General features: G+C 44.5%; 2 protein-coding genes across 15 annotated transcripts in view; both read right to left on the bottom strand.

Moving 5' to 3' along the window:
- Positions 1-2,800: 2,800 nt before the first annotated feature.
- BLOC1S2 (biogenesis of lysosomal organelles complex 1 subunit 2) lies at positions 2,801-9,702 on the bottom strand. Its single transcript, XM_070432524.1, has 5 exons — positions 9,588-9,702; positions 9,113-9,229; positions 5,685-5,804; positions 4,882-4,986; positions 2,801-3,261 (listed from the first exon to the last, which is right to left on the bottom strand). The coding sequence occupies exons 1-5, from the start codon at positions 9,700-9,702 to the stop codon at positions 3,230-3,232; spliced, it is 489 nt and encodes a 162-aa protein (XP_070288625.1). The 3' UTR covers positions 2,801-3,229.
- A 1,121-nt stretch (positions 9,703-10,823) lies between these two features.
- The window catches only part of PKD2L1 (polycystin 2 like 1, transient receptor potential cation channel), a 33,873-nt gene continuing 25,748 nt past the window's right edge, over positions 10,824-18,948 (bottom strand). For 11 of the 14 annotated variants that reach the window (XM_070432515.1, XM_070432520.1, XM_070432521.1 and 8 more), the window contains 11 exons: positions 17,850-18,074; positions 17,458-17,686; positions 16,632-16,802; positions 16,274-16,455; positions 15,839-15,959; positions 14,910-15,008; positions 14,583-14,704; positions 13,503-13,629; positions 12,412-12,530; positions 12,040-12,163; positions 10,824-11,723 (listed from right to left, as the gene is read on the bottom strand). In XM_070432515.1, coding sequence (XP_070288616.1) covers positions 11,679-11,723; positions 12,040-12,163; positions 12,412-12,530; positions 13,503-13,629; positions 14,583-14,704; positions 14,910-15,008; positions 15,839-15,959; positions 16,274-16,455; positions 16,632-16,802; positions 17,458-17,686; positions 17,850-18,074 — 1,564 coding nt within the window. In that variant the 3' untranslated portion in view covers positions 10,824-11,678. Of the gene's footprint in view, positions 11,724-12,039; positions 12,164-12,411; positions 12,531-13,502; positions 13,630-14,582; positions 14,705-14,909; positions 15,009-15,838; positions 15,960-16,273; positions 16,456-16,631; positions 16,803-17,457; positions 17,687-17,849; positions 18,075-18,948 lie in introns of those variants that run through there. The other 3 variants (XM_070432512.1, XM_070432522.1, XM_070432523.1) reach the window with 3 other exon arrangements.

Below are 18,948 nucleotides of genomic sequence, written 5' to 3'. Positions count from 1 at the left end.
CATCAAAACGACAAGAAATAACAAGTGTTGGCAAGGATCTGGAGAAAAGGGAACCCTTGTACACCCCAGAGGGCAATGTAAACGGCTGCAGTCACTATGGAAAACAATATGGAGCTTCCTCAAAAAATTAAAAATAGAACTGCCATATGATTCAGCAATTCTACTTCTGGGAATTTATCTGAAGGAAATAAAAGCACTAACTCAAAAAGATATCGGCACCCACAAATCCATTGCAGCATTATTTACAATAGCCAATACATGGAAGTGTACATCAATGGGAAAATGGGTAAAGAAATGTTGTCTATACACAATGGAATATTATTCAGCCATAAAAAATAAGAAAATCCTGTCATTTGTGACAACACGGATAGCATTATGTTAAGTGAAATAAGTCAGACAAAGAGAAGTATTACATGGTTTCACTTATATGTGGAATAATTTTTTAAAAATTCACAGATACAGAGAGCAAATTAGTGTCTGCCAGAGGTGTGGGTGGGGGATCAGCTAAATGGGTGAATGTGGTCAAAAGGTACAAACTTCCAGTTTTAAAATAAGACAGGATATAATGTTCAGCAGGGTGACTATAGTTAATAATACTGTGTTGTATATTTGAAAGCTGCTAAGATATCTTAAAAGTTCTTATCACACAAAAAAATCTGTAACCGTAAAAAAAAAAAAAGTTCCCAGCACAATGTTGGATCCTAACCTAACCATATTACGCTAGAGAGCAAGACGCTCCCCCAACACTGGCTTTTCATAGGTTTTGAACCTTTTGAAAAATTAAAAGAATGGTCATCGCCTTCAAGGTGCACAATCACTTTTATTCTCACTGAATCATCTGAAAGTAAATTCCAGACATCAAGAAGACCTGTGCATGCATTTCCCAAGAATAAGGACCATCTTCCTACATAACCATAACACCATTAACACCTAAGAAAATTAACATTAACTCAATATCACCTAGTACATCCATATTTAAAGTTCTTCATTTGTCCCCCACGCCCCCCCTCCCCCACCACACACACACAATTTATACCTTTATTTGTTTTCAGTCGGGATCCAATCAGGTTTCACACTTACATTCAATTATATCTCTAGTCTCCTTTAATCTCCCATTGCCCACCTACATTTTGGTTTTGTTTTTCATGACATTGCCTTTTTTGGAGAGTTCAGGCCAGTTGATAGGAGATAGCAATGTTTAAAGAAATGGAAACAAAGGTCAGAGAGCTCCTGACAATTGAAGGACATGGAAAAGTCATCAAGGGCAGCCAAACAATTCAAAATTAACTAAAACGTAAAGTAAGTTTAAGGAAGAACAACAAAGTTCTGGTTTTCCTCACAACTTCTGCAATGCTTTTTGGGGCAATATCAAGTTCCCTGCCTCATAAATATTGATGCCCCAGCTTCGCTGGCAAACTAAGCATGTGTTTTTCCACTTTGGGGTAATGCAGCACGGCCCAGGAATGGAGATCGACTGAATTTTGAAGAAAAGTAGAAGTTTGCCAAACATGGACGGATAATAATTTCAGAAAGGAAACAACAGTAAGAAATGAAAACTCATCCATGGAATTCTGCATTATCTTCAAAACTTTTTTGCAAATCTAAAACTATTCTAAAGTAGAAAGTTTATGAAAAGAAAACTCATCCGTGGGAATGAAGGTGGATCAAGATAGTTAAACACAATATAAGTGTAACAAAAAATGAAATTTTAAAAAAGGGAAGAAAAAAAAACAAAACAGGAGCCTTGTATGCATGCCAAGTTTGGCTTTAGAATACACATTCTTCCCAAATGCACTTGGAACATTCTCCAGAATAGATTAGGGCACAAAACAAGTTTCAACAAATTCAGGAAGACAGAAATTATATCAAGTATCTTTCCAACCACAAAGGTGTGAAACTAGAATTCAGTAACAGGAGGAAAGCTAGAAAATTGATGAATATGTGGAAATTAAGCAACACATTCCTAAACAACCAATGGACCAAAAAAGAAATCAAAAGGAATATAAAAGAATATCTTGAGACAAATGAAAATGGAAACACAACATACCAAAACTTATGGATGTAGCAAAAGCAGTTCTAAGAGGAAAGTTTATAGCTATAGATGTCTTTATTAAGAGATACTATCTCAAATAAACAACCTAACATTACACCTCAAGGAACTAGAAAAAGAGTAAACTAAGCCTGAAGTTAGAAGACAGGGAACAATTAAGATTAGAGCAGAATAAAAGAAATAGTCCAGAGTATAAACAGTGGTAGTCTGGAACACAGATAGTGGGAAATGATGGAAACAAAGTTAAGAACTGTTTTTGGAGATGGAATTGAGGACCTCACCCACCTTCCTACTAACACCCAACTATGGATAAGATTGCCTGTCTTCTAAACTACACCAGTCAGTCAGTATTATCCACCTACTGATGTCCTTAGTCTGGGAGGAAGATGATCAGGTCCCCAGGAGCCCCCCTCATCCTGCAAACGAAAGTAGGAACATATTTTATAAAATGCTTTTTTTTATGAGTGGCAGCCCCACCTGCCCACCCCCACCTCATACATACATACACATACACATTCTGTCTTTGTCTTTATCACATTTCCAAAGGGGGAATACATGTCAAGATGTCATCCATCCTGAGACATTCGATTCACACAAAGAAGAGACAGGAGGGCCCATCACATACACAAACTATCACAACACTCCTTTCACTGTTTCTGCTCAGTCTAAAAGACTCGGCCTGAAATTATTTTAAGATTTTTTGTTATTATTAACTTTTACAGAAAAGTAAATTACTGACACAAGCTGAGAAACTGTGAAGAAGTTTGTTTTATTTTCCTTTTTTAATTTAGATTCTTGTTAGCAATACATTAGCTCAATAGAAAAAAAAAAAACTATTTACACAGTAACTCAAAATCCAGCCACTTAGAAAATAAGCCCTCTCATTTGATTCGACTGAAAAGCCCAGGTTTATCCTGAACTTTGAGAGACTTAGTGTCCTAAATGGATAATTAAACATTCAAGTAAAAGGTAGGGGGTAATAAGTGTGTGTTTCTGAGGGATACTGCCCCAAGAGGAATTCAGGAGTAGCCACAGTTCTCCAGTTTACTCCAATGGCGGGATGTTTCTGGGACGGCCAGCATGGTTTCCTTTTGAGGAGTTGTGACAATTCATCAGCCTCAGGATTCAGGTCTCATTCTTCCACATTAAAAAAGACTTTGTTCCACAGGAATAAGTTTTTCATCGCTTCTCCAGCTTCTTGTACTTGGCTTCTGCAAGGGTGAGAGTTATATTTAAAACTGGCTCTTACAAAGATACTTCTTCATTAGTATTTCCTAGTAAGTTAAAAAATGTTTATTACATTAAAAAAATTTATTAGCCCCAATCTCATCAGCTGTCCAAACTGTAGGCACACCATAAATGTTAACTACCATATTAGCTAAAGACAGATATTTGAATATCTATCTAAATTTTATTGATAGGCACAGCTTAAGGTAAGAAGTCAAACACACACACACAGAATAAAGAACGCGACACAAGTTCACTATGTTCTAACCCTGTCAACAGCACCTGCTCAGATGGCTCCACAGGGAGTAAGCAGATCTACGGGCACTTGAGCCACTAGGAGCGTAGGAAATTGCCTCTCCAGGCACTGTGCCAGGCACCCTCTGGGAGCCAGACTGGCACTCTCAGGAAGTATAAATGTATGTTTTACCTTTTATTGTCTCATCCCCAGAAAGCAATTTTGAAAGATACAAAGATTTAAAAGACCATCAAATAGGCTTTTTAATGGAGTGGATTCCCTTTGTCTTTAAAACTTTAAAAGCACCTTGGTACAATGCTGCCTATTTAGTTAGGTTCAAGGTCACCATTCAGAAAATTTAATTTTAGACAATGAAACTGAATCACCACCCACATCAAATCTCAGTCTGCTACAAACCACTCTCTCGAAGTAGTCAACAATTGTTTCTGATAAAAATAAAATAATCTGTAAATTATATCTAGGATAAAAACAACTTTGTTATTTTTAGTCATGGTTATAAGAGCCAGAAACAGTAAGCCATCAACACTAAAAGTACTGTTTCCTCCTTAAAGAAAAAGTAATTATTGAAGAAAACCCTTGCATAACTATCCTGTTTATTAAGACATATGTATCTACATTATTAAAGATGCTCTAGCTCTTGCCTGCTGAACCACAATGAAGAGCTTGAGCTTTGTAATCAATCAGACCTGCTTTGGAATACAGCTCTTCCACATACTAGCTTTGTATCCTTATAAGCTATTTATCCTCTTCAACCAGTTTCCTTCTCTATAAAATAAGGCTAAAAATCATGTACTTATCTCATAGGTTTTTGAGAGGATAAAAAACATAATATATGTAAAGCACGAAGAACAGTGCCTGATATATCAAATACCCAGAAAATGTTCATTACTAGTACTACTAAGAAATTATTCTCACTAGGTTTTTGTGAAGATTAAAATAAATCATTGTAGCCCTGCCCAGATGGCTCAGTTGGTTGGAGAGTTGTCCTGTGCACCAAAAGGTGACAGGTTTGATTCCCGGTCAGAGCGCATATGTCAGTTGCAGGTTCAATCCTCAGTCAGGGCACTTATGGGAGGTAACTGATCAATGTTCTCTCTCATAGCGATGTCTCTGTCTCTCTCTCTCTGTCTCTCTCTCTGTCTCTCTCTCTTTTTCCTCTCCCTCCCTCTCCCTCTGTCTCCTTCTCCCTCTCCCTCTTCCTCCCTCCCTCCCTCTCAACATATCCTCGGGTGAGCATTAAAAAGAAAAAAAGATCATTGTAAGCACCTCATCAATATTAACTATCATATTAGCTAAGGTCATAACGGCAGGTACTCTTATTAAGCAAAACAGAAATAAAAATGGTTACCCAGTTTTTTGGAATATGCATCCAATTTGTAGGCTGCCTGTTCAAGAGCTGCTACTTGCTCCTCAATTACATTGATTTGATCCAGATAAGGCTGTAGTTCAGCATCTTTGAAAACAAAGACAGGCCACATGTTTCTATGGCTTCAACAAGTGGAATAGAAAAGAGTGAAAATGTAAGAGTGCTAGTGTCTCTCCAGCTCTGCCTAAAGCACAGAAGGTGGGATGACATGATTCTGATGACAAACGCTTTAGAAGACAGTAGCTAGCTGATCAGGCATGACTGTGACCTAGACAAAACAAGTCTCTCTCATCCATTAACTTTGTCTCTTAAATTCCTTATTCTACAAGCAATCTTTCCATTACAGATTCCATATCTTGGGGACTCCCAGACCAGGAAAGAGACAGGGAACACAAATATAAGCTAATGGGAAAAATATAGACTACCGTCTAAATGAGCATTTTCCACTGATAGATGTTCTGGTTTTCTGTTCATAAGAGTAATCCTTTATGGATTTCATTGTTAAATCAATTCACTGATTTCATTGTTAAATCAGAATCTGGCCACCCTTTCTTTTCCCCATCCCTTTTCAGGAATAAACTGATCAAATCAAGATTCAGAAGCAGAAATAACCATACCACCAGAACATGCTGCTCCTCAGAATGGAAGAAATGCACCTTAACTTTGTAATTCACTTAGAAAATGAGCTCCCTGAGTACAGAGGCCATGTTCCATCTCCTTCTCCATGGCCCCAAGCATAACAGAACATTTATTACAAATGTGTAATTATAAAAATTATTACTTACACTTCTGGTTTAAGTCCTTTAGGTTTCTACTAATGTTTATAGCAATATCTTTCATTTCAAGATACTTCAGGCTGGTTAATTTATTCATATTTTCCAGGAGCTTATAGTCTTCACTGGTGGCTTTAAAACAAACAGAAGATATAATGCCTTTAATATTTGTCTTGGATAATTGGAATGTGGAATTAAAGGCCAACTGGTAGTTCAAGGCAGGATCTAGGGCAGTGATGGCGAACCTTTTGAGCTCGGCGTTGTCAGCATTTTGAAAAACCCTAACTTAACTCTGGTGCCGTGTCACATATAGAAATTTTTTTATATTTGCAACCATAGTAAAACAAAGACTTATATTTTTGATATTTATTTTATATATTTAAATGCCATTTAACAAAGAAAAATCAACCCAAAAAATGAGTTCGAGTGTCACCTCTGACACGTGTCATAGGTTCGCCATCACTGATCTAGGGAATGTCAAAGGAGCAAGCCACTTTTGACCTATGACATTTATACTCAGCCTGTGTACTCTAAATGTCTAAGCAGAAACTCAGGCAACAATCAGCAAATTATTTAAACCAAATAAGATCCATAAACTTCAGGATCTGGGTTAGAAAGTGATATGATAAACATATGTCCTAAGAAAAGGGAAGTGAAATAGACTTGGTATTTCCACAGTGTGAAAACATGTAAACTGGGGAACTGCACCATAAATATTATTTATATATATAGTCAACTAGGACCTTACCACTTCTTAGTAACTCACTTATTACTATGTGATGATTCTACACTGCATTTTATGCACTGACTTTTCCAAACCATTTGCCTGCTTCTCATATTCTCAATTCTTTGCCCCATCCCTACTCAAAGCACATGGCTTCTACTCCAATTTTCTCAAGCTGCCTCCGCCTTTTTGCCTCATTTAGAAATTTCTCTGTACCTTAATATCTTCCCCAGAGGTACAAGTGCTTCATTCCTGCCAAGACAACTCCACCTGCTGTGTTCTTGATCCCCAACTCTTCTATCTCTTCAGGGCCTCTCTTCAATCATCTCCTTTCTCTTGCATTTCCAAACTCTTTCCACCTTGGATCTTCCTCTCTATTAGAAATATATCCAGGTTTCCTCCAGCCCCAAAGTGCTCATTTGCTCAAGAAAGCAAAGGAGCTTCACTGCTAACTCTTTTGAAAGAATAGTTTACACTCACTGCTTCCTCGTCCTCACCATTCACTCATGTGAACCCCTGCAGTCTGGCCTCTGCCCCTACCATCCTGAGAAATTACATGCCCCAAAGTCTCCTAACCATGAAATCCATAGTTCTAATTCTCCTGAACCTCTCTATAGTGTCTGACACTATGCTCTCCCTCTCTTCAGGAAATTCTCCCTTGGCTGCTATAGAATTGTATACTGTATTACAATGATTTTTAAATCTCCTAACTGTTCTTTTTAGGTTTCTATGCCAGATGCTTTTTAAACCAACCTCCTTAATGGTCAGTTCTCAACTTTTCTCAACTGTGACGCATAACTGATGTTTACACGGGTGGCACATTCCCATGGTATTTCCTTTCAAACTCAAAAAAGTATTTATGCAAGTAAAAATGACAATTGGGGGAAATTACAATCTGCTTAAAATTAACTAGTGGATAGAGCGTCAGCCTGAGGACTGGAGGGTCCCAGGTTCGATTCTGGCCAAGGGCACATGCCGGGGTTGCAGGCTCCATCCCCAGTAGGGGGCGTGCAGGGGGCGGCCGATCAATGATTCCCTCTCTCATCATGCTTCTATCTCTCTCTTCCTCTCCCTTCCTCTCTGAAATCAATAAAAATATATTTTAAATTTTAAAAAATTTAATCAATCATCTGAAAACTAGGTACTTAAAATACTGTTATTAAAAGCAAATTAAGTCCTAACCGGTTTGGCTCAGTGGATAGAGCATCAGCCTTTGGACTCAAGGGTCCCAGGTTCGATTCTGGTCAAGGGCATGTACCTTAGTTGCGGGCACATCCCCAGTGGGGAGTGTGCAGGAGGCAGCTGATTGATGTTTCTCTCTCATCGATGTTTCTAACTCTCTATCCCTCTCCCTTCCTCTCTGTAAAAAATCAATAAAATATATATTTTTTAAAAAAGCAAATTAATTGCCCTATACCGGCATTCCCTGAGATTTTAGTCAAGGTGCTCTGATCTACCTCTAAGCTCTTCCTTGCCAATCTCATCCTGCACAGCCTCAGCTCACAGCACCATGCAGGTGCCCCCCCATAGTAAAATCTGTTTCTCCTGCTCTGACCACTCTTTGAGATCTGGACTCATGTGTTAAAGTCACCTGAGTGTCTTAATAGTAGTCAACTGAGTGTCCTGGTAATATCTAAAATCAGCCAAGCCAAAACTGAAAATACTATTTTCACATTAAGCATAGTTCCTCTTTCCAACTTCCCTATTTTGGTTGATGGTACCACCCAGGCTTAATAGCTCAAATACTGGTACATCCATCTTGGGCTGCTCCCAATCCCTCAATACCCACCTTAACAAGTTCTACAAATCCCACTTCTATAATGTTCTTGCACCCATGCCTTCCTTTCCATTCCTTTTACAATCACTCTGTCACACTGGGCCAGACTTCACCTTTTGGACCCTCCTCAGCACATAGATCATGTGTTCATCTGTAAATACACCAGGAACCAAAACCTTAATCACCCAAGGGGTGTCACCAAATCCTCTGACCAACCTAACAGGTCCCTAAATCTGCAGGTCACTCCCCATTCCCCAATCCCTTTTCTCTCTGCCCCAATAAATACAACTGTTTTGGCCAAACACATTACTCACTAATACCACTGCACACACGCACTGGTTGTCTCCCTCCTTTTGGGCAATCATTCCCTTCACAACCTGCTCAAAATGCCCTTCCGCCAAGGAGGCACTTCTTGATTCTTTTTTGTTTTCTCAGTGTTAGTCTGCAATACGGAGGCCTGTAGAGTTGTATTAAGTATTCTTATGTGTGTGTGGTTTTTTAAAAAATATATATTTTTATTGACTTCAGAGAGGAATGGAGAGGCAGAGAGAGAGATAGACACATCCATGATAGGAGAGAATCATGGACCGGCTGCCTCCTGCACGCCCCCTACTGGGGATTGAGCCTGCAGCCTGGCACGTGCCCTGACCCCCTGACCGGGAATCAAACCTGGGACCCTTCAGTCCACAGGCCAACGCTCTATCCACTGAGCCACACCGGCCGGGCTTCTTATGTGTTTTTTAAGGCAGTTCGTGAATTTCTCCAGGAAGGAATGAACCTCTTTCCTTCCCACTCATGACGGCGCCAAACTTCCAACAGGCATGTTTCTGGGCAGGCGGGATTCGGGAGAGGGGGGCGCAGACCGAGGCTGCGGAAGCACCTCCCAGGTGTCCCCCCCGACGATGAACCGCAGCTCCAGCGAGGAGTGCCCCGCCTCACCCGTCAGTTCCCCAGTCAGGTAAGTTGCCATCTTGGCGAACATGTCCCGGCAGAGCTCAGTGATGTCAGCCTCCGCGGGCTCCTTGGCCTCCTCCGCCGTCTCCACCGCGGCATCGTCTGGATCAAAGGAGAATGGCCGAGTGTCCTGCCCACGGCCGGTCCCCATCCAGCCCCGGCATCCGCTCCCGCGTCCCTCCACCGGCCCTCATTCAATCGAGTCGGCTAAATTCCCCAATGAGCCGTACTTTCAGGCCCTCACTCTGTCCGGGCCCCCCTGACACATCAACTCTGCTCCCTCGCACCGGCTTCAGCGCCCACCGACTCCGCCGCCAACCATCTCACTCGCCCCGACGGGGCACAGGACACACCTGCACACACGGGTCCGCCCCTCCGACCAGGTGACCCCGGCATCCGGGCCCCAGCCCACATTCCCAGGCCTCCCTCCGGACACTTCATCCCCCTCCACTCGGCGTACCTCTAACCGGCTCCTCTCGTTGGCTCGCAGGGACACCTTCGGGCGCCGCCGCCGCCTCCGCCGCCGCCGCCATGCTGGGCCCCGCGCCGCTTCCGGTTGGGGCGGGCCTGCGCATGCGCACCGGGAGCCCTGGGTTCCCCCTGCCCTCTCTCCGCGAAGTTTTGCCGCGCAAGTTTGAGTAACAAAATGTAAGCGTGAAGCCACCATTGGAGCTAAGAAAGGCTATCGTGAGTGGATCCACTGCCAAGAGTCGCGACGTCTGGAACTGAGGATGCGCTCATCCTAGAGGGGTCACTAGTCTAGTGAGACTCGCGACCCGTCCGGGTCGGTCTGAGGATCGAAGGCACCGGAGACAGGTCATCCCCTCCCCGGAGACTCCGCGCCCGGCTGCTTAGTCGCCAACGACTGCTCGGAAAATCCGCGCTTTTGAGAGTAGTCGCACTCAGGCTTAGGGAAACCTTCCGGCGTTGATCCCTGCGCCGAAATACTCTCCCTTCCAATGTCCTGGATGAACCCCTACTCCTTGGCCCCTTTTTCTTAAACTGCAGGATGGCACCTCCTTCTCTTGCTGATGCAGCCTTTCTATAAGAAGGCTTAGATCGTAACTTTTTTTAGGGCTGAGGATAGACTGTGGTTCTTTACTGCGTGGTGCTATTTCACAAGTCTCCTAGGTGTACAGAGTGTACTTGGTGGGATGGGAGAGCGGGGGTGGGTGAAGGAAACGGATAAGAAAAAGCGGCTGGGGAGCAATGGGAGATGCAAAATGAGGAAGGGATGAAGATCACAGGGGAAGGGAAAGGAGATATATAGGAAGCCCTGAGATGCAGATCTGTGCACCCAAAATCTTGGTGTAGAAGTTTTTGGTCTTATCCCTGGTTATCTTCCATCTGCACCCTCTCACCCTCCCCCACTTACCAACTACCCCCCCACACACACACACACCAAAGTAAGGGGGCTACCTTGTTCCCTTCATTCTGAGGACCAGGTCTCCTAGGTGACTGTCTCCAGTCTCTAATGGTACAATCATAGTGCCCACCAGTTCAAACCATTCCTATGAGCCAGAAGATCTTATTTCAGGACTCCCGGAGCAGCCAGCTCCTTCATATTGCCACTGCCTCCACTCCAGACCTCCCAGCAGGGATGAGCTGTCCCCACCCCAAGTACAAAGATGACTCTCAGTTCCAACTCTTTTCTTCCCCTTACAGTCCCAGAAGCAAGTGCACAGTATTGATTTTCCTAAGGATTTTTATTGATAGTCACCAGGGAAACCCACACTGTCCAATGGAAGAATAGAGCCAGAGCCTAGCACATCTTAATCCAAAGATCACTGAATCTTGGGGTCATTTCTTTGCCTGATTTTCCTCAGGCTCCAACTTCATCCTGGTTTACAGCCCCTTCAGTTCTGTGTTCTGTAGGAGGTTGGGCGTAGGATCCTCCACTGAGCGTTCATGGACTCAGGTTGGGGAGGTAATCACTCCAACTCCTCTGTGACATTGTAATCTCCCCACATGAGAGTCTCCTCACCTATATGACTTCCCCTTCTCTTCTACAGGGAAATCCTATGGGGGAAGACAAGAACCCAATAGGTTCTAGGTCTCTAGATGTCCAATGGGTAAGACTGGTAAGTAGGAAGACATCTAGATATTGCTACTCTTGGATGCTATATTTTTCAGAGATCATGACTATCCAGATGCTTGGGGAAATCATTACCCTCCCTTCCTTTATTCTGTTTGTTATTGACCTTTTTGATTGTTTGTTTAATCACTACAGCAGAGATGGGAAGCACAGGGTATGAGATCCAGTGGGAGATATTATTTCACAGAGCTATGCAGAGCTGCAGAGCTACACACAGAAACACTGAGTCACAAGCCTAAGCATGACGCTCAGTTACACACAAAAACATGGGCTTAAAAGGCCAAACACAGGGTAGGACTTGGCAGCAGCAATGGTGGGAACTGTTGCCCTAGAAATAGAGGGAATGTGCAGAGGGGGCCTCTGGGAAGGCAGTGAGAGAGGAGCCTGCTGTCAGATGCTTTTGGAGCCCTCCACCACCATTGTCCTACCCACCCTCGACTCCCCAGGGGGCTGGAGTCACAGCTGGGGCTGGCTACAGGTGTTCCCAAATGTCTGCTCCCCCTGTTAGAAGAAAAAGGAACAGACAGGTCATTAGAAAGAGGACTTTGTCTCCCATTTTCCTTTTATCTGGATCTGATTCTCCAATCCCAGACCATCTCCTAGAGGCCAACGCATCCCTCAGGCCAGAGCAACCACCTGTAGGCGTTGCCCCCACCCCTAACCTCCCCTATATACTGACTACTGTGAAGAACATGTCACCCCAATAGCCTGAAACAGATCTCTCAAAAATGTTTTGCCTCCACCCACTGAGTGGAGAAGATGGTAGATAGAGTTCAACTGTGGGGAGCCAAGAGGACTCGAGTGAAGGGCCACTCACCATGCCTGGGGAGGGAGCCAGCTGCCCCTTCCTCTCCAACATGCTTAGCTTTGAGCCCACCGCATCAACCTGGGCCAGGACTCCTTCCAGGACAGACTCCAGCTGCAGAACTCTCCTTGTGAGCCTGTTCAGAATTTGAGAGAGACCAAGGAAGCAGAAATATGTGCTTGGGGGATTGAGTGTCTGCAGGGGAAGGAGAACAGAATGGTGTGTGTCTAGCTGGAAGAAAAGAAGGTAAGACCCAGCCTTTAGGGAGAATTAAATGGGGGCAGAAGTTCTTCCTAGGCTAGGACAGAGGATTAGAAGGTTGTGAAAGAAGTTCAAGGTAGGATATTTAAACACAGTTAGCCCTCCGTCCCTGGCTGCACGTACGTGTAGAATTCTTCTCCTGAAACCCAGTCACCTGCTCCGGTAGCCTCTGGACCCAATTTGCCTGGTGAACTCCTCACAATGGACGAGCCCAGGTTCTCAATTTCAGCATTGAGGGCCACCTGATCAGGAAGTCAGAGGTCAGAGAGGAGAAGATGACTCTGGGAAGCCATCAGCTCTGGTTCTAATTCTCTTTCAGGAACAGGCCTTGGGCTATAGTTCTTGCTATGCTACTTCCCTCTCAAACTCTGGAGACAATGGAATCAGAGTAGTGGCACTGGACACAAAGCTGGCCCAACCTCTGGAAAGGAATCACAACCCAAAGAAACAAAACACAAGCTCCTTGAGGCCTTGATTAATGAGGTGTTCACTAGAGGCCAACTCAGTTTGGGAGAGGAGGGACAATACCAGAATTCCTCGTACTGTCCCTCCTGCCCTTGACTTTTTGGTCTACATTAGAAAGGGATGAAGCAGGAATACTACTGACAGCGAAGGATAAGAGTTTGAAAAATCTCAAAAAGAAGGAATCATCAGGGATTCTTGAGCAATTGGACCTTTCCCCCTACAGACTATTTTAGAGCAATAGTTCTCAACCTTGGCTATGCATTGGAATCACCTGGGAAATTTTAAAAAGTACTGATTTCTGGGGTCCCCAACTTTCACACACACACACACAGTGATTCTGGTCTAGGGTGTGGCCTAAGTATAAAGATTTTTTAAAAATCCTCACCCAAAGATGTTTTTTATTGATTTTAGAGAGAGAGGAAGTGGGGGGAGAAAAATATCAATGAGAGATAAATATTGATGGGCTGCCTACTATATGCACCCCGACCAGATGTCAAACCCATAACCTTTTGGTGCATGGGATGATGCTCCAACCAACTAAACCACCTGGCCAGGGCTGAGTATGAGGACTTTTAAAGGCTCCCATGCATTCTAATATGCAGCAATTTGAGAACTACTATTCTAGAGAGCTCTTTCCTGCTCATCTATTGGAAAGTTTTCAGTTTGGGTTTGTGTTCTGGGCAAGTTGACCTGGAGGGGAGGGTGAGAAATTTCCTTATACTACCTCTCCACCAAGCAGCTGAGCTCACCCTCTCCTCCTCCAGGTCCTGTTGCATTTGTTTTTGCTCCTTCTCATCCAGGACATGATTCCCATCTTGGTCAAACTTGGTGAAGGTAGCTGTGAGCTCAGTGATCTCGTGCTCTTTGTGCCCCAGTCTGAGGAGAACAGGATGATGAAATAACTTCTGACAAGCTGTGTCTGTGATCTCTTGATTATGGACTCCCTACTCTTTTAGCCAGACTCTGGCAGGAGTCTCATTCTCTAGGGAAGAAAGGGACCACCTCATAGGAAAGCCGGGATCTCCAAGGTCTAGCAATTTTACCCCCAAGAAATCACTTGAGTCTATTTCTTTCATTCCTGTCTCCTGATTCGGGCCCTTGTGATCTCCTACAACGCAAAATCTCTTTGCCTTAAATAACCTGCCCTCCATTTCCTCAGCCTCCCCTTTACTCCCTACTTGAAACCCATTCTCTATAATGCAACCAGGGTAATTGATCTTTCTAAAGTATGGGTCTACATGTACCCCGTCCCTGCTTAAAATGCCTCTTGAGCATCCTATCCTTTGGATAGAGTAGTAGTGTTTGAGACTTTTCCCAATGTGGTCCTTGCCCATTTCCATGGCCTCATCTCCTGCTATGTCCCACCTTTCACTGGATACCTTAGCAATGAGCAACTACTTATTATTCAGTGCCTGGCCTACAGCTGGTACTTACAATATATTTCTTTAGTGTTTGTTAATATGTTTAACTGGGAAGCTGGGCGGGAATAGCTAAGGAAATAAACCAGTGTTTGTGGGGGAGCACGGAACCAAGATCAGAGTTTTGTGGGAGTGAGGGATGTATACAATGATCATGGAATTATATTACATTACTCCCAAGAGTTGGTTCAACAAAGTCCAGAACATTATAGAACATGGTCATAGACCTTTAAACCAAGGGCACAATTCTGAAGGACAGGATCAGAGACGTATAAGCCAAGGTCAAAAGCCCATTAGCCAAGGGCAGAGACCCATAGGACAAGATCAGAGGCTTATAGGCAAAGGATGTATGGTTGAGGGTCAAGAATTTATAGACCAATATCAGAGAAAGCTGGATCTCTGATTGCTCACTCCCTCAAGGTGTTCGTGAAATCCTCAAACTGGATCTCCTGCTCCCCACCCTGCAGGACCTTCTGCACATCCGAAACCTGTTTCTTCCTGAGACGCAGCCTCAGTAGGGTCTTGTTGTAGCCCTGGAAAGGGAAACAGGCACCAGTTCCCACAGCCTCCTCCTCATCCCTTCCCCTCACCCCCATCCACAGGATTCCAGGATTCCAGGGACAGATTGAAAGGACACAAGAGCATAGGCCCCTACATCAGTCAGGAACAGACCAGGACACAGAGCCTTGGACATGGGCCCTGATGTAGATATGCAGTTCAAGGAGACTGAGTAGTTACCTGTTTCAGGAAGTCGGAAATCTGTAGCTCATCCTTCTGTCCAGCCAACTCCTCCTTGACCTCTGAATATGTGTCATTGATGATGGCAAGAAACATGTTCTGTAGGGTAAGGCAGGGATATGGGCCCTCATGCCCAGACCCACTAACAGCATGGAGCCCACTGGCCCTACTAATGTTCTAGACATGTTCTAAAGGGGCCATGCTTTCAACCCCAGATCTGGAGCCCACTAACCCCTGAATCTCAAGGTCCCCAGAGCCCAGCCTTTTAGCAGTCCTGTTAGTGATGGATCATGGAGTGGTGACCTCACTCCATTGCTACAGTAACCTGACCAGAAAGATACCCCAACATATGCCACAGTTCCTCCATGTAAGGGCCCACCAGGCACTGAAGCCAGAAACTTTCCAAGGTGTTAATATAACACCTCTTTATCATCAGTCCATGTCTGTATCCCTATCTATTGATCAAATAAAGAAACCTGCTACTTTGTTAATAAAAATCAAACCCAGATATTTCATGGTTATCAGGAAGAAAGAACAAATACACAACAGTGGTAGTAAAAATAGCTAGTGATCCCCACAGGAAGGGGAGTTTTTGAGAAGAGGCGTGGAAGCTTTTAGGTGAAGCCCCTTCTAATGAGGCATTTTTCTCTCTCTTTCCATCCTTGGAGAATACAGGTTTGATGTTAGTGAGGTAGCCTGCAGATTCCCTTATACTGAGTAAACTACCTGACCATGCTGACCACACTGACCAATCATATTAGCCAGCTCTCAGAAGATCCAGCCCACCCCCACAACACACTCCCCATCTTTTATTTAAAAATCTTGAATGCAGAACAGGTTGGGGGGGATGTCAAAACCCACCTTGCAGGCCTTCTACATCTCCCCCCTCAGGTCCCAAATCCCCACCCTGTTCTCAGAAGGACCCTCACCAGAAGCACGAAGAAGACGAAAAAGACATAGGTGACAAAGTAGGCAGGTCCCAGGATGCGGTTGGCATTGTCGATAGCATTGTAGTCAAAGTCCCCAAGGATGATCCGGAACTGAGTGAAACTGAGAGACCAGGTTCTGGGTTTTACCCAGAGCCTAACCATACCCTGATCCCAACCCATACCCCATCCACTTTCCTAATGCTCTTTAGTGGACTCAGACAGACCCCTCACTGCACCTCCAACCCAATCCGATGGAGACAGGACAGGATGCACAGATACTTGAGCACATGCATCTGGGCCTCCAGAGACCCTCACACAGATGCTTTAAACACAGACATGCCCATGTGAATATACCCAGCTTCCCCAAGGCTATATACACCCATGGAGTTAGAGGATGAGGGGCCAGGGAAAGAGTGAAGGGGACAGGACACACACATGCACTTGATGAAAGTACTAAAGTTTTCCACTTGGGTCCCGAAAAGCAGGTAGCCGAGCTGGGCATAGGCGAAAAATATGATGAAGAACATGACAGCGAAGCCCAGGATGTCTTTGGCACAGCGGGCCAGCGTGGAGGAGAGCTGGGTCATGGTTTTGTTGAAGCTGATGTACTTGAATATCTGGAAGGACCATGTTGAACCAAGCAATTAAAGAAAGAAAATCTTTAAACAATCCACTTCAGGGGACTATGGAGGTCACAGGAGTTGCCAAAACAGGCAAGGAAAATGAGACAAGTATTGAGGAAGGGAGAATGAGTGCACTGAGGTGAAACTGGGAGTAAGGAGTCCCAGGGTACCTTGATCCAGGCAAAGAAGAGGTTGACGGCATTCATGTTGTTGTACTGTGTCTGCCAGAAGGCGAGGAACTCGAAGTCAGCATATGTATTTGGCTGTTGCAGGAGCTTCCCCATCAGCCTGTTCACCTCAAGAGTTCGGAATATGTGAAAGCCCACAGCTACAATGGAGAGCTGTCATCACAGGGGTTGAGGGGTCAGAAAAGTCAAGGAGATCTCAAGGGAAGGTCAGCGATGAAGTCATAGGGCTAACACAGGTGGGAAACAAAACATGCTTCATTGCTGAGTTCTTGACTATCCCAGGTTCAAATGGAACTGGAGAGGATTATTGGGGAGCGTCTTCAAGCCCAAGAGAAGGTTCTGGGGCCAATGGTAAATACCTAAGTTGTAAAGGACCATAGAGAACTGGAGCAAAGTAAGTTTATTTCCCCCACCACTTCCCAGCCTTGGTCAGGAAATTAATGTGTCCTATTAATAGGAATGAGATAAAGATGAAGAGGCAGGATATTTTAATATGAGAGAAAAGGCAGGAGTTTCAAAGGGGATCATAAAGGCAAGAGACAGATGAGGAACAGAGTGTCAAGTACCTAAAGAAAAGAGCAGGGTCTGGATCAAAGACTTGAGGGAGAAGGGATGTGGGAGACAAGGCTTTCCCAGGGCTGAGTCAGGGGAACATCAGCCTCTTGCTCAGAGAGCTGTTACAGAGGGATTTGACCAGAAGTCATAAGGAGGACTTGGGACTCTAAAAGGAATAACTCGGAGCCCCTGTCAGGGTTGATTCCCCCATCTCCTCCCAATATGTCCCAAGTCCAAGATATCTCTTCCTCACCAAAATGACCACCAGGTCCAGAATGTTCCAGATGCTGCTGAGGTAGCGAAGTCGGTGGACGTGGAGCTCCAGGATCTCCTCCACCACGTAGTAGAAGATGAAGATGCAGAAGATGATCTCACAGCCAATGATAAAGAAGTCCCAGTTGCTGACATAGCGAATCAGCTTAACTGTGCGGATTTGCCAGGATGGGATGGCACCTCCTGTAGCTGGAAACTCCACCACCAGTCTGTGGGAGGAGAGATGTCTGGTGGGGCCTGGGCTGGGACGGTTACTCCCATTCCCTTCTCTCCCTATCCCCAGCACAGGTTACATGCTTAGGGAAGGGCCTCGAGCAGAGAAGAGAACCAGGAATCATGGATGGAGGGATGCAGTAGGGAAAGGGGACCCACCTCAGAACACAGAAAAGATTGATGTTGGCGTTGTAGACTGAGAAGTCGATGAAGACCACCCGAGTGCCCCTGTCTAGCCACAGGCTCTCCTGAAGGTCCCGGAGTGCCTCTGCACTGCCCTGCCGGGATCCCGGAAGGTCCAGGTAGTAGCCACCTCCACTGTAGCTTGTGAGCTGGCCCCAGTGAGAGGAGCCCCCCAACTCATCCTGTGAGTGGTATGTCCACCTGCCGAGGAAGAAGCCATCTAAGCAGATGTCTGAGTCAACCTAAAGCTGATCTCCCAAGGCAACGGCAATACTTTATGATTATCTGGGCTTTACAGTTTCATACATATTATATATACATATCACATATATAAGGTCTCCCCAAAAATGTACACACACTTTGAATAAGTAATTCCAATGTTTCTTTCTTTTCTAATTTAACCCATTGAAATGAATAATTATACATTTTTGGGACACCCTGAATGTATATTTCACATATACTATCTTGTTTGGTGTTTTAGAACTGATGATAAACATTATCCACATTTTGCAAATGAGGAAACCAAGACTCAGAGGTGTCTGAGATGATCCAGCTAGTTAGTGGCCAAACTGAAACTCAAATGTAAATCTCCTAATTTTTCATGATGTCACCCAAGACTAGGGATCACATACCCAAGCCCCACTTTTGACCCCACCCTGAGTAGACCCCTTACAGGAAGCACCAGGCCCATATAATACAGAAAAGTCTCTTTCTGTTCTTGTGGTCATGTACCTAGCTGGGTAACCTCATGACTGTTCTGATTACAAACTTTCTACCCTGGACCCCTTTCTTTCCTGTTCTAGCCATCCTTTCTCCCATAATTTGTCATCGATACTTGATTCCTTGCTGCTCTCCCTATCAGTTCCAAGGGTCAGACTGCCAACCCTGAAGCATCGATACTGACTCATATGACAGTATCGATGCTTCATCTATTCTCCATATTCTCAAGTGACTTCTGGGCAAGAAAAAAAAATGCTGTCTCTGGCAGGAGTGCCTCCAGAGTAAGGCAAATGTGACTGTGACCTGTATGTGGAAACAAGTCCTGAGGCTAGGGTTCAGTCTGCTAATGTACCTT

Source organism: Myotis yumanensis, unplaced genomic scaffold, assembly GCF_028538775.1.
Source record: "Myotis yumanensis isolate MYYU_CA2020_CCGP unplaced genomic scaffold, mMyoYum1.0.hap1 SCAF_13, whole genome shotgun sequence".
Classification (NCBI taxonomy): domain Eukaryota; kingdom Metazoa; phylum Chordata; class Mammalia; order Chiroptera; family Vespertilionidae; genus Myotis; species Myotis yumanensis.
The sequence above is the reverse complement of the archived record's forward strand: the minus strand, read 5'-3'. Positions and strand labels throughout refer to the sequence as shown.

Bases quoted from the DNA above. Each gene is read 5' to 3' on its own strand.
- BLOC1S2 (XM_070432524.1), bottom strand. From the start codon at position 9,702: ATGCGCAGGCCCGCCCCAACCGGAAGCGGCGCGGGGCCCAGCATGGCG. The intron at 5,805-9,112 runs GTGAGGCGGGGC...TTTGTTTTAAAG, and splicing joins CCTGACTGGGGAACTGACGG to CCACCAGTGAAGACTATAAG. The intron at 4,987-5,684 runs GTAAGTAATAAT...TTGTTTTCAAAG, and splicing joins AAAGGACTTAAACCAGAAGT to ATGCTGAACTACAGCCTTAT.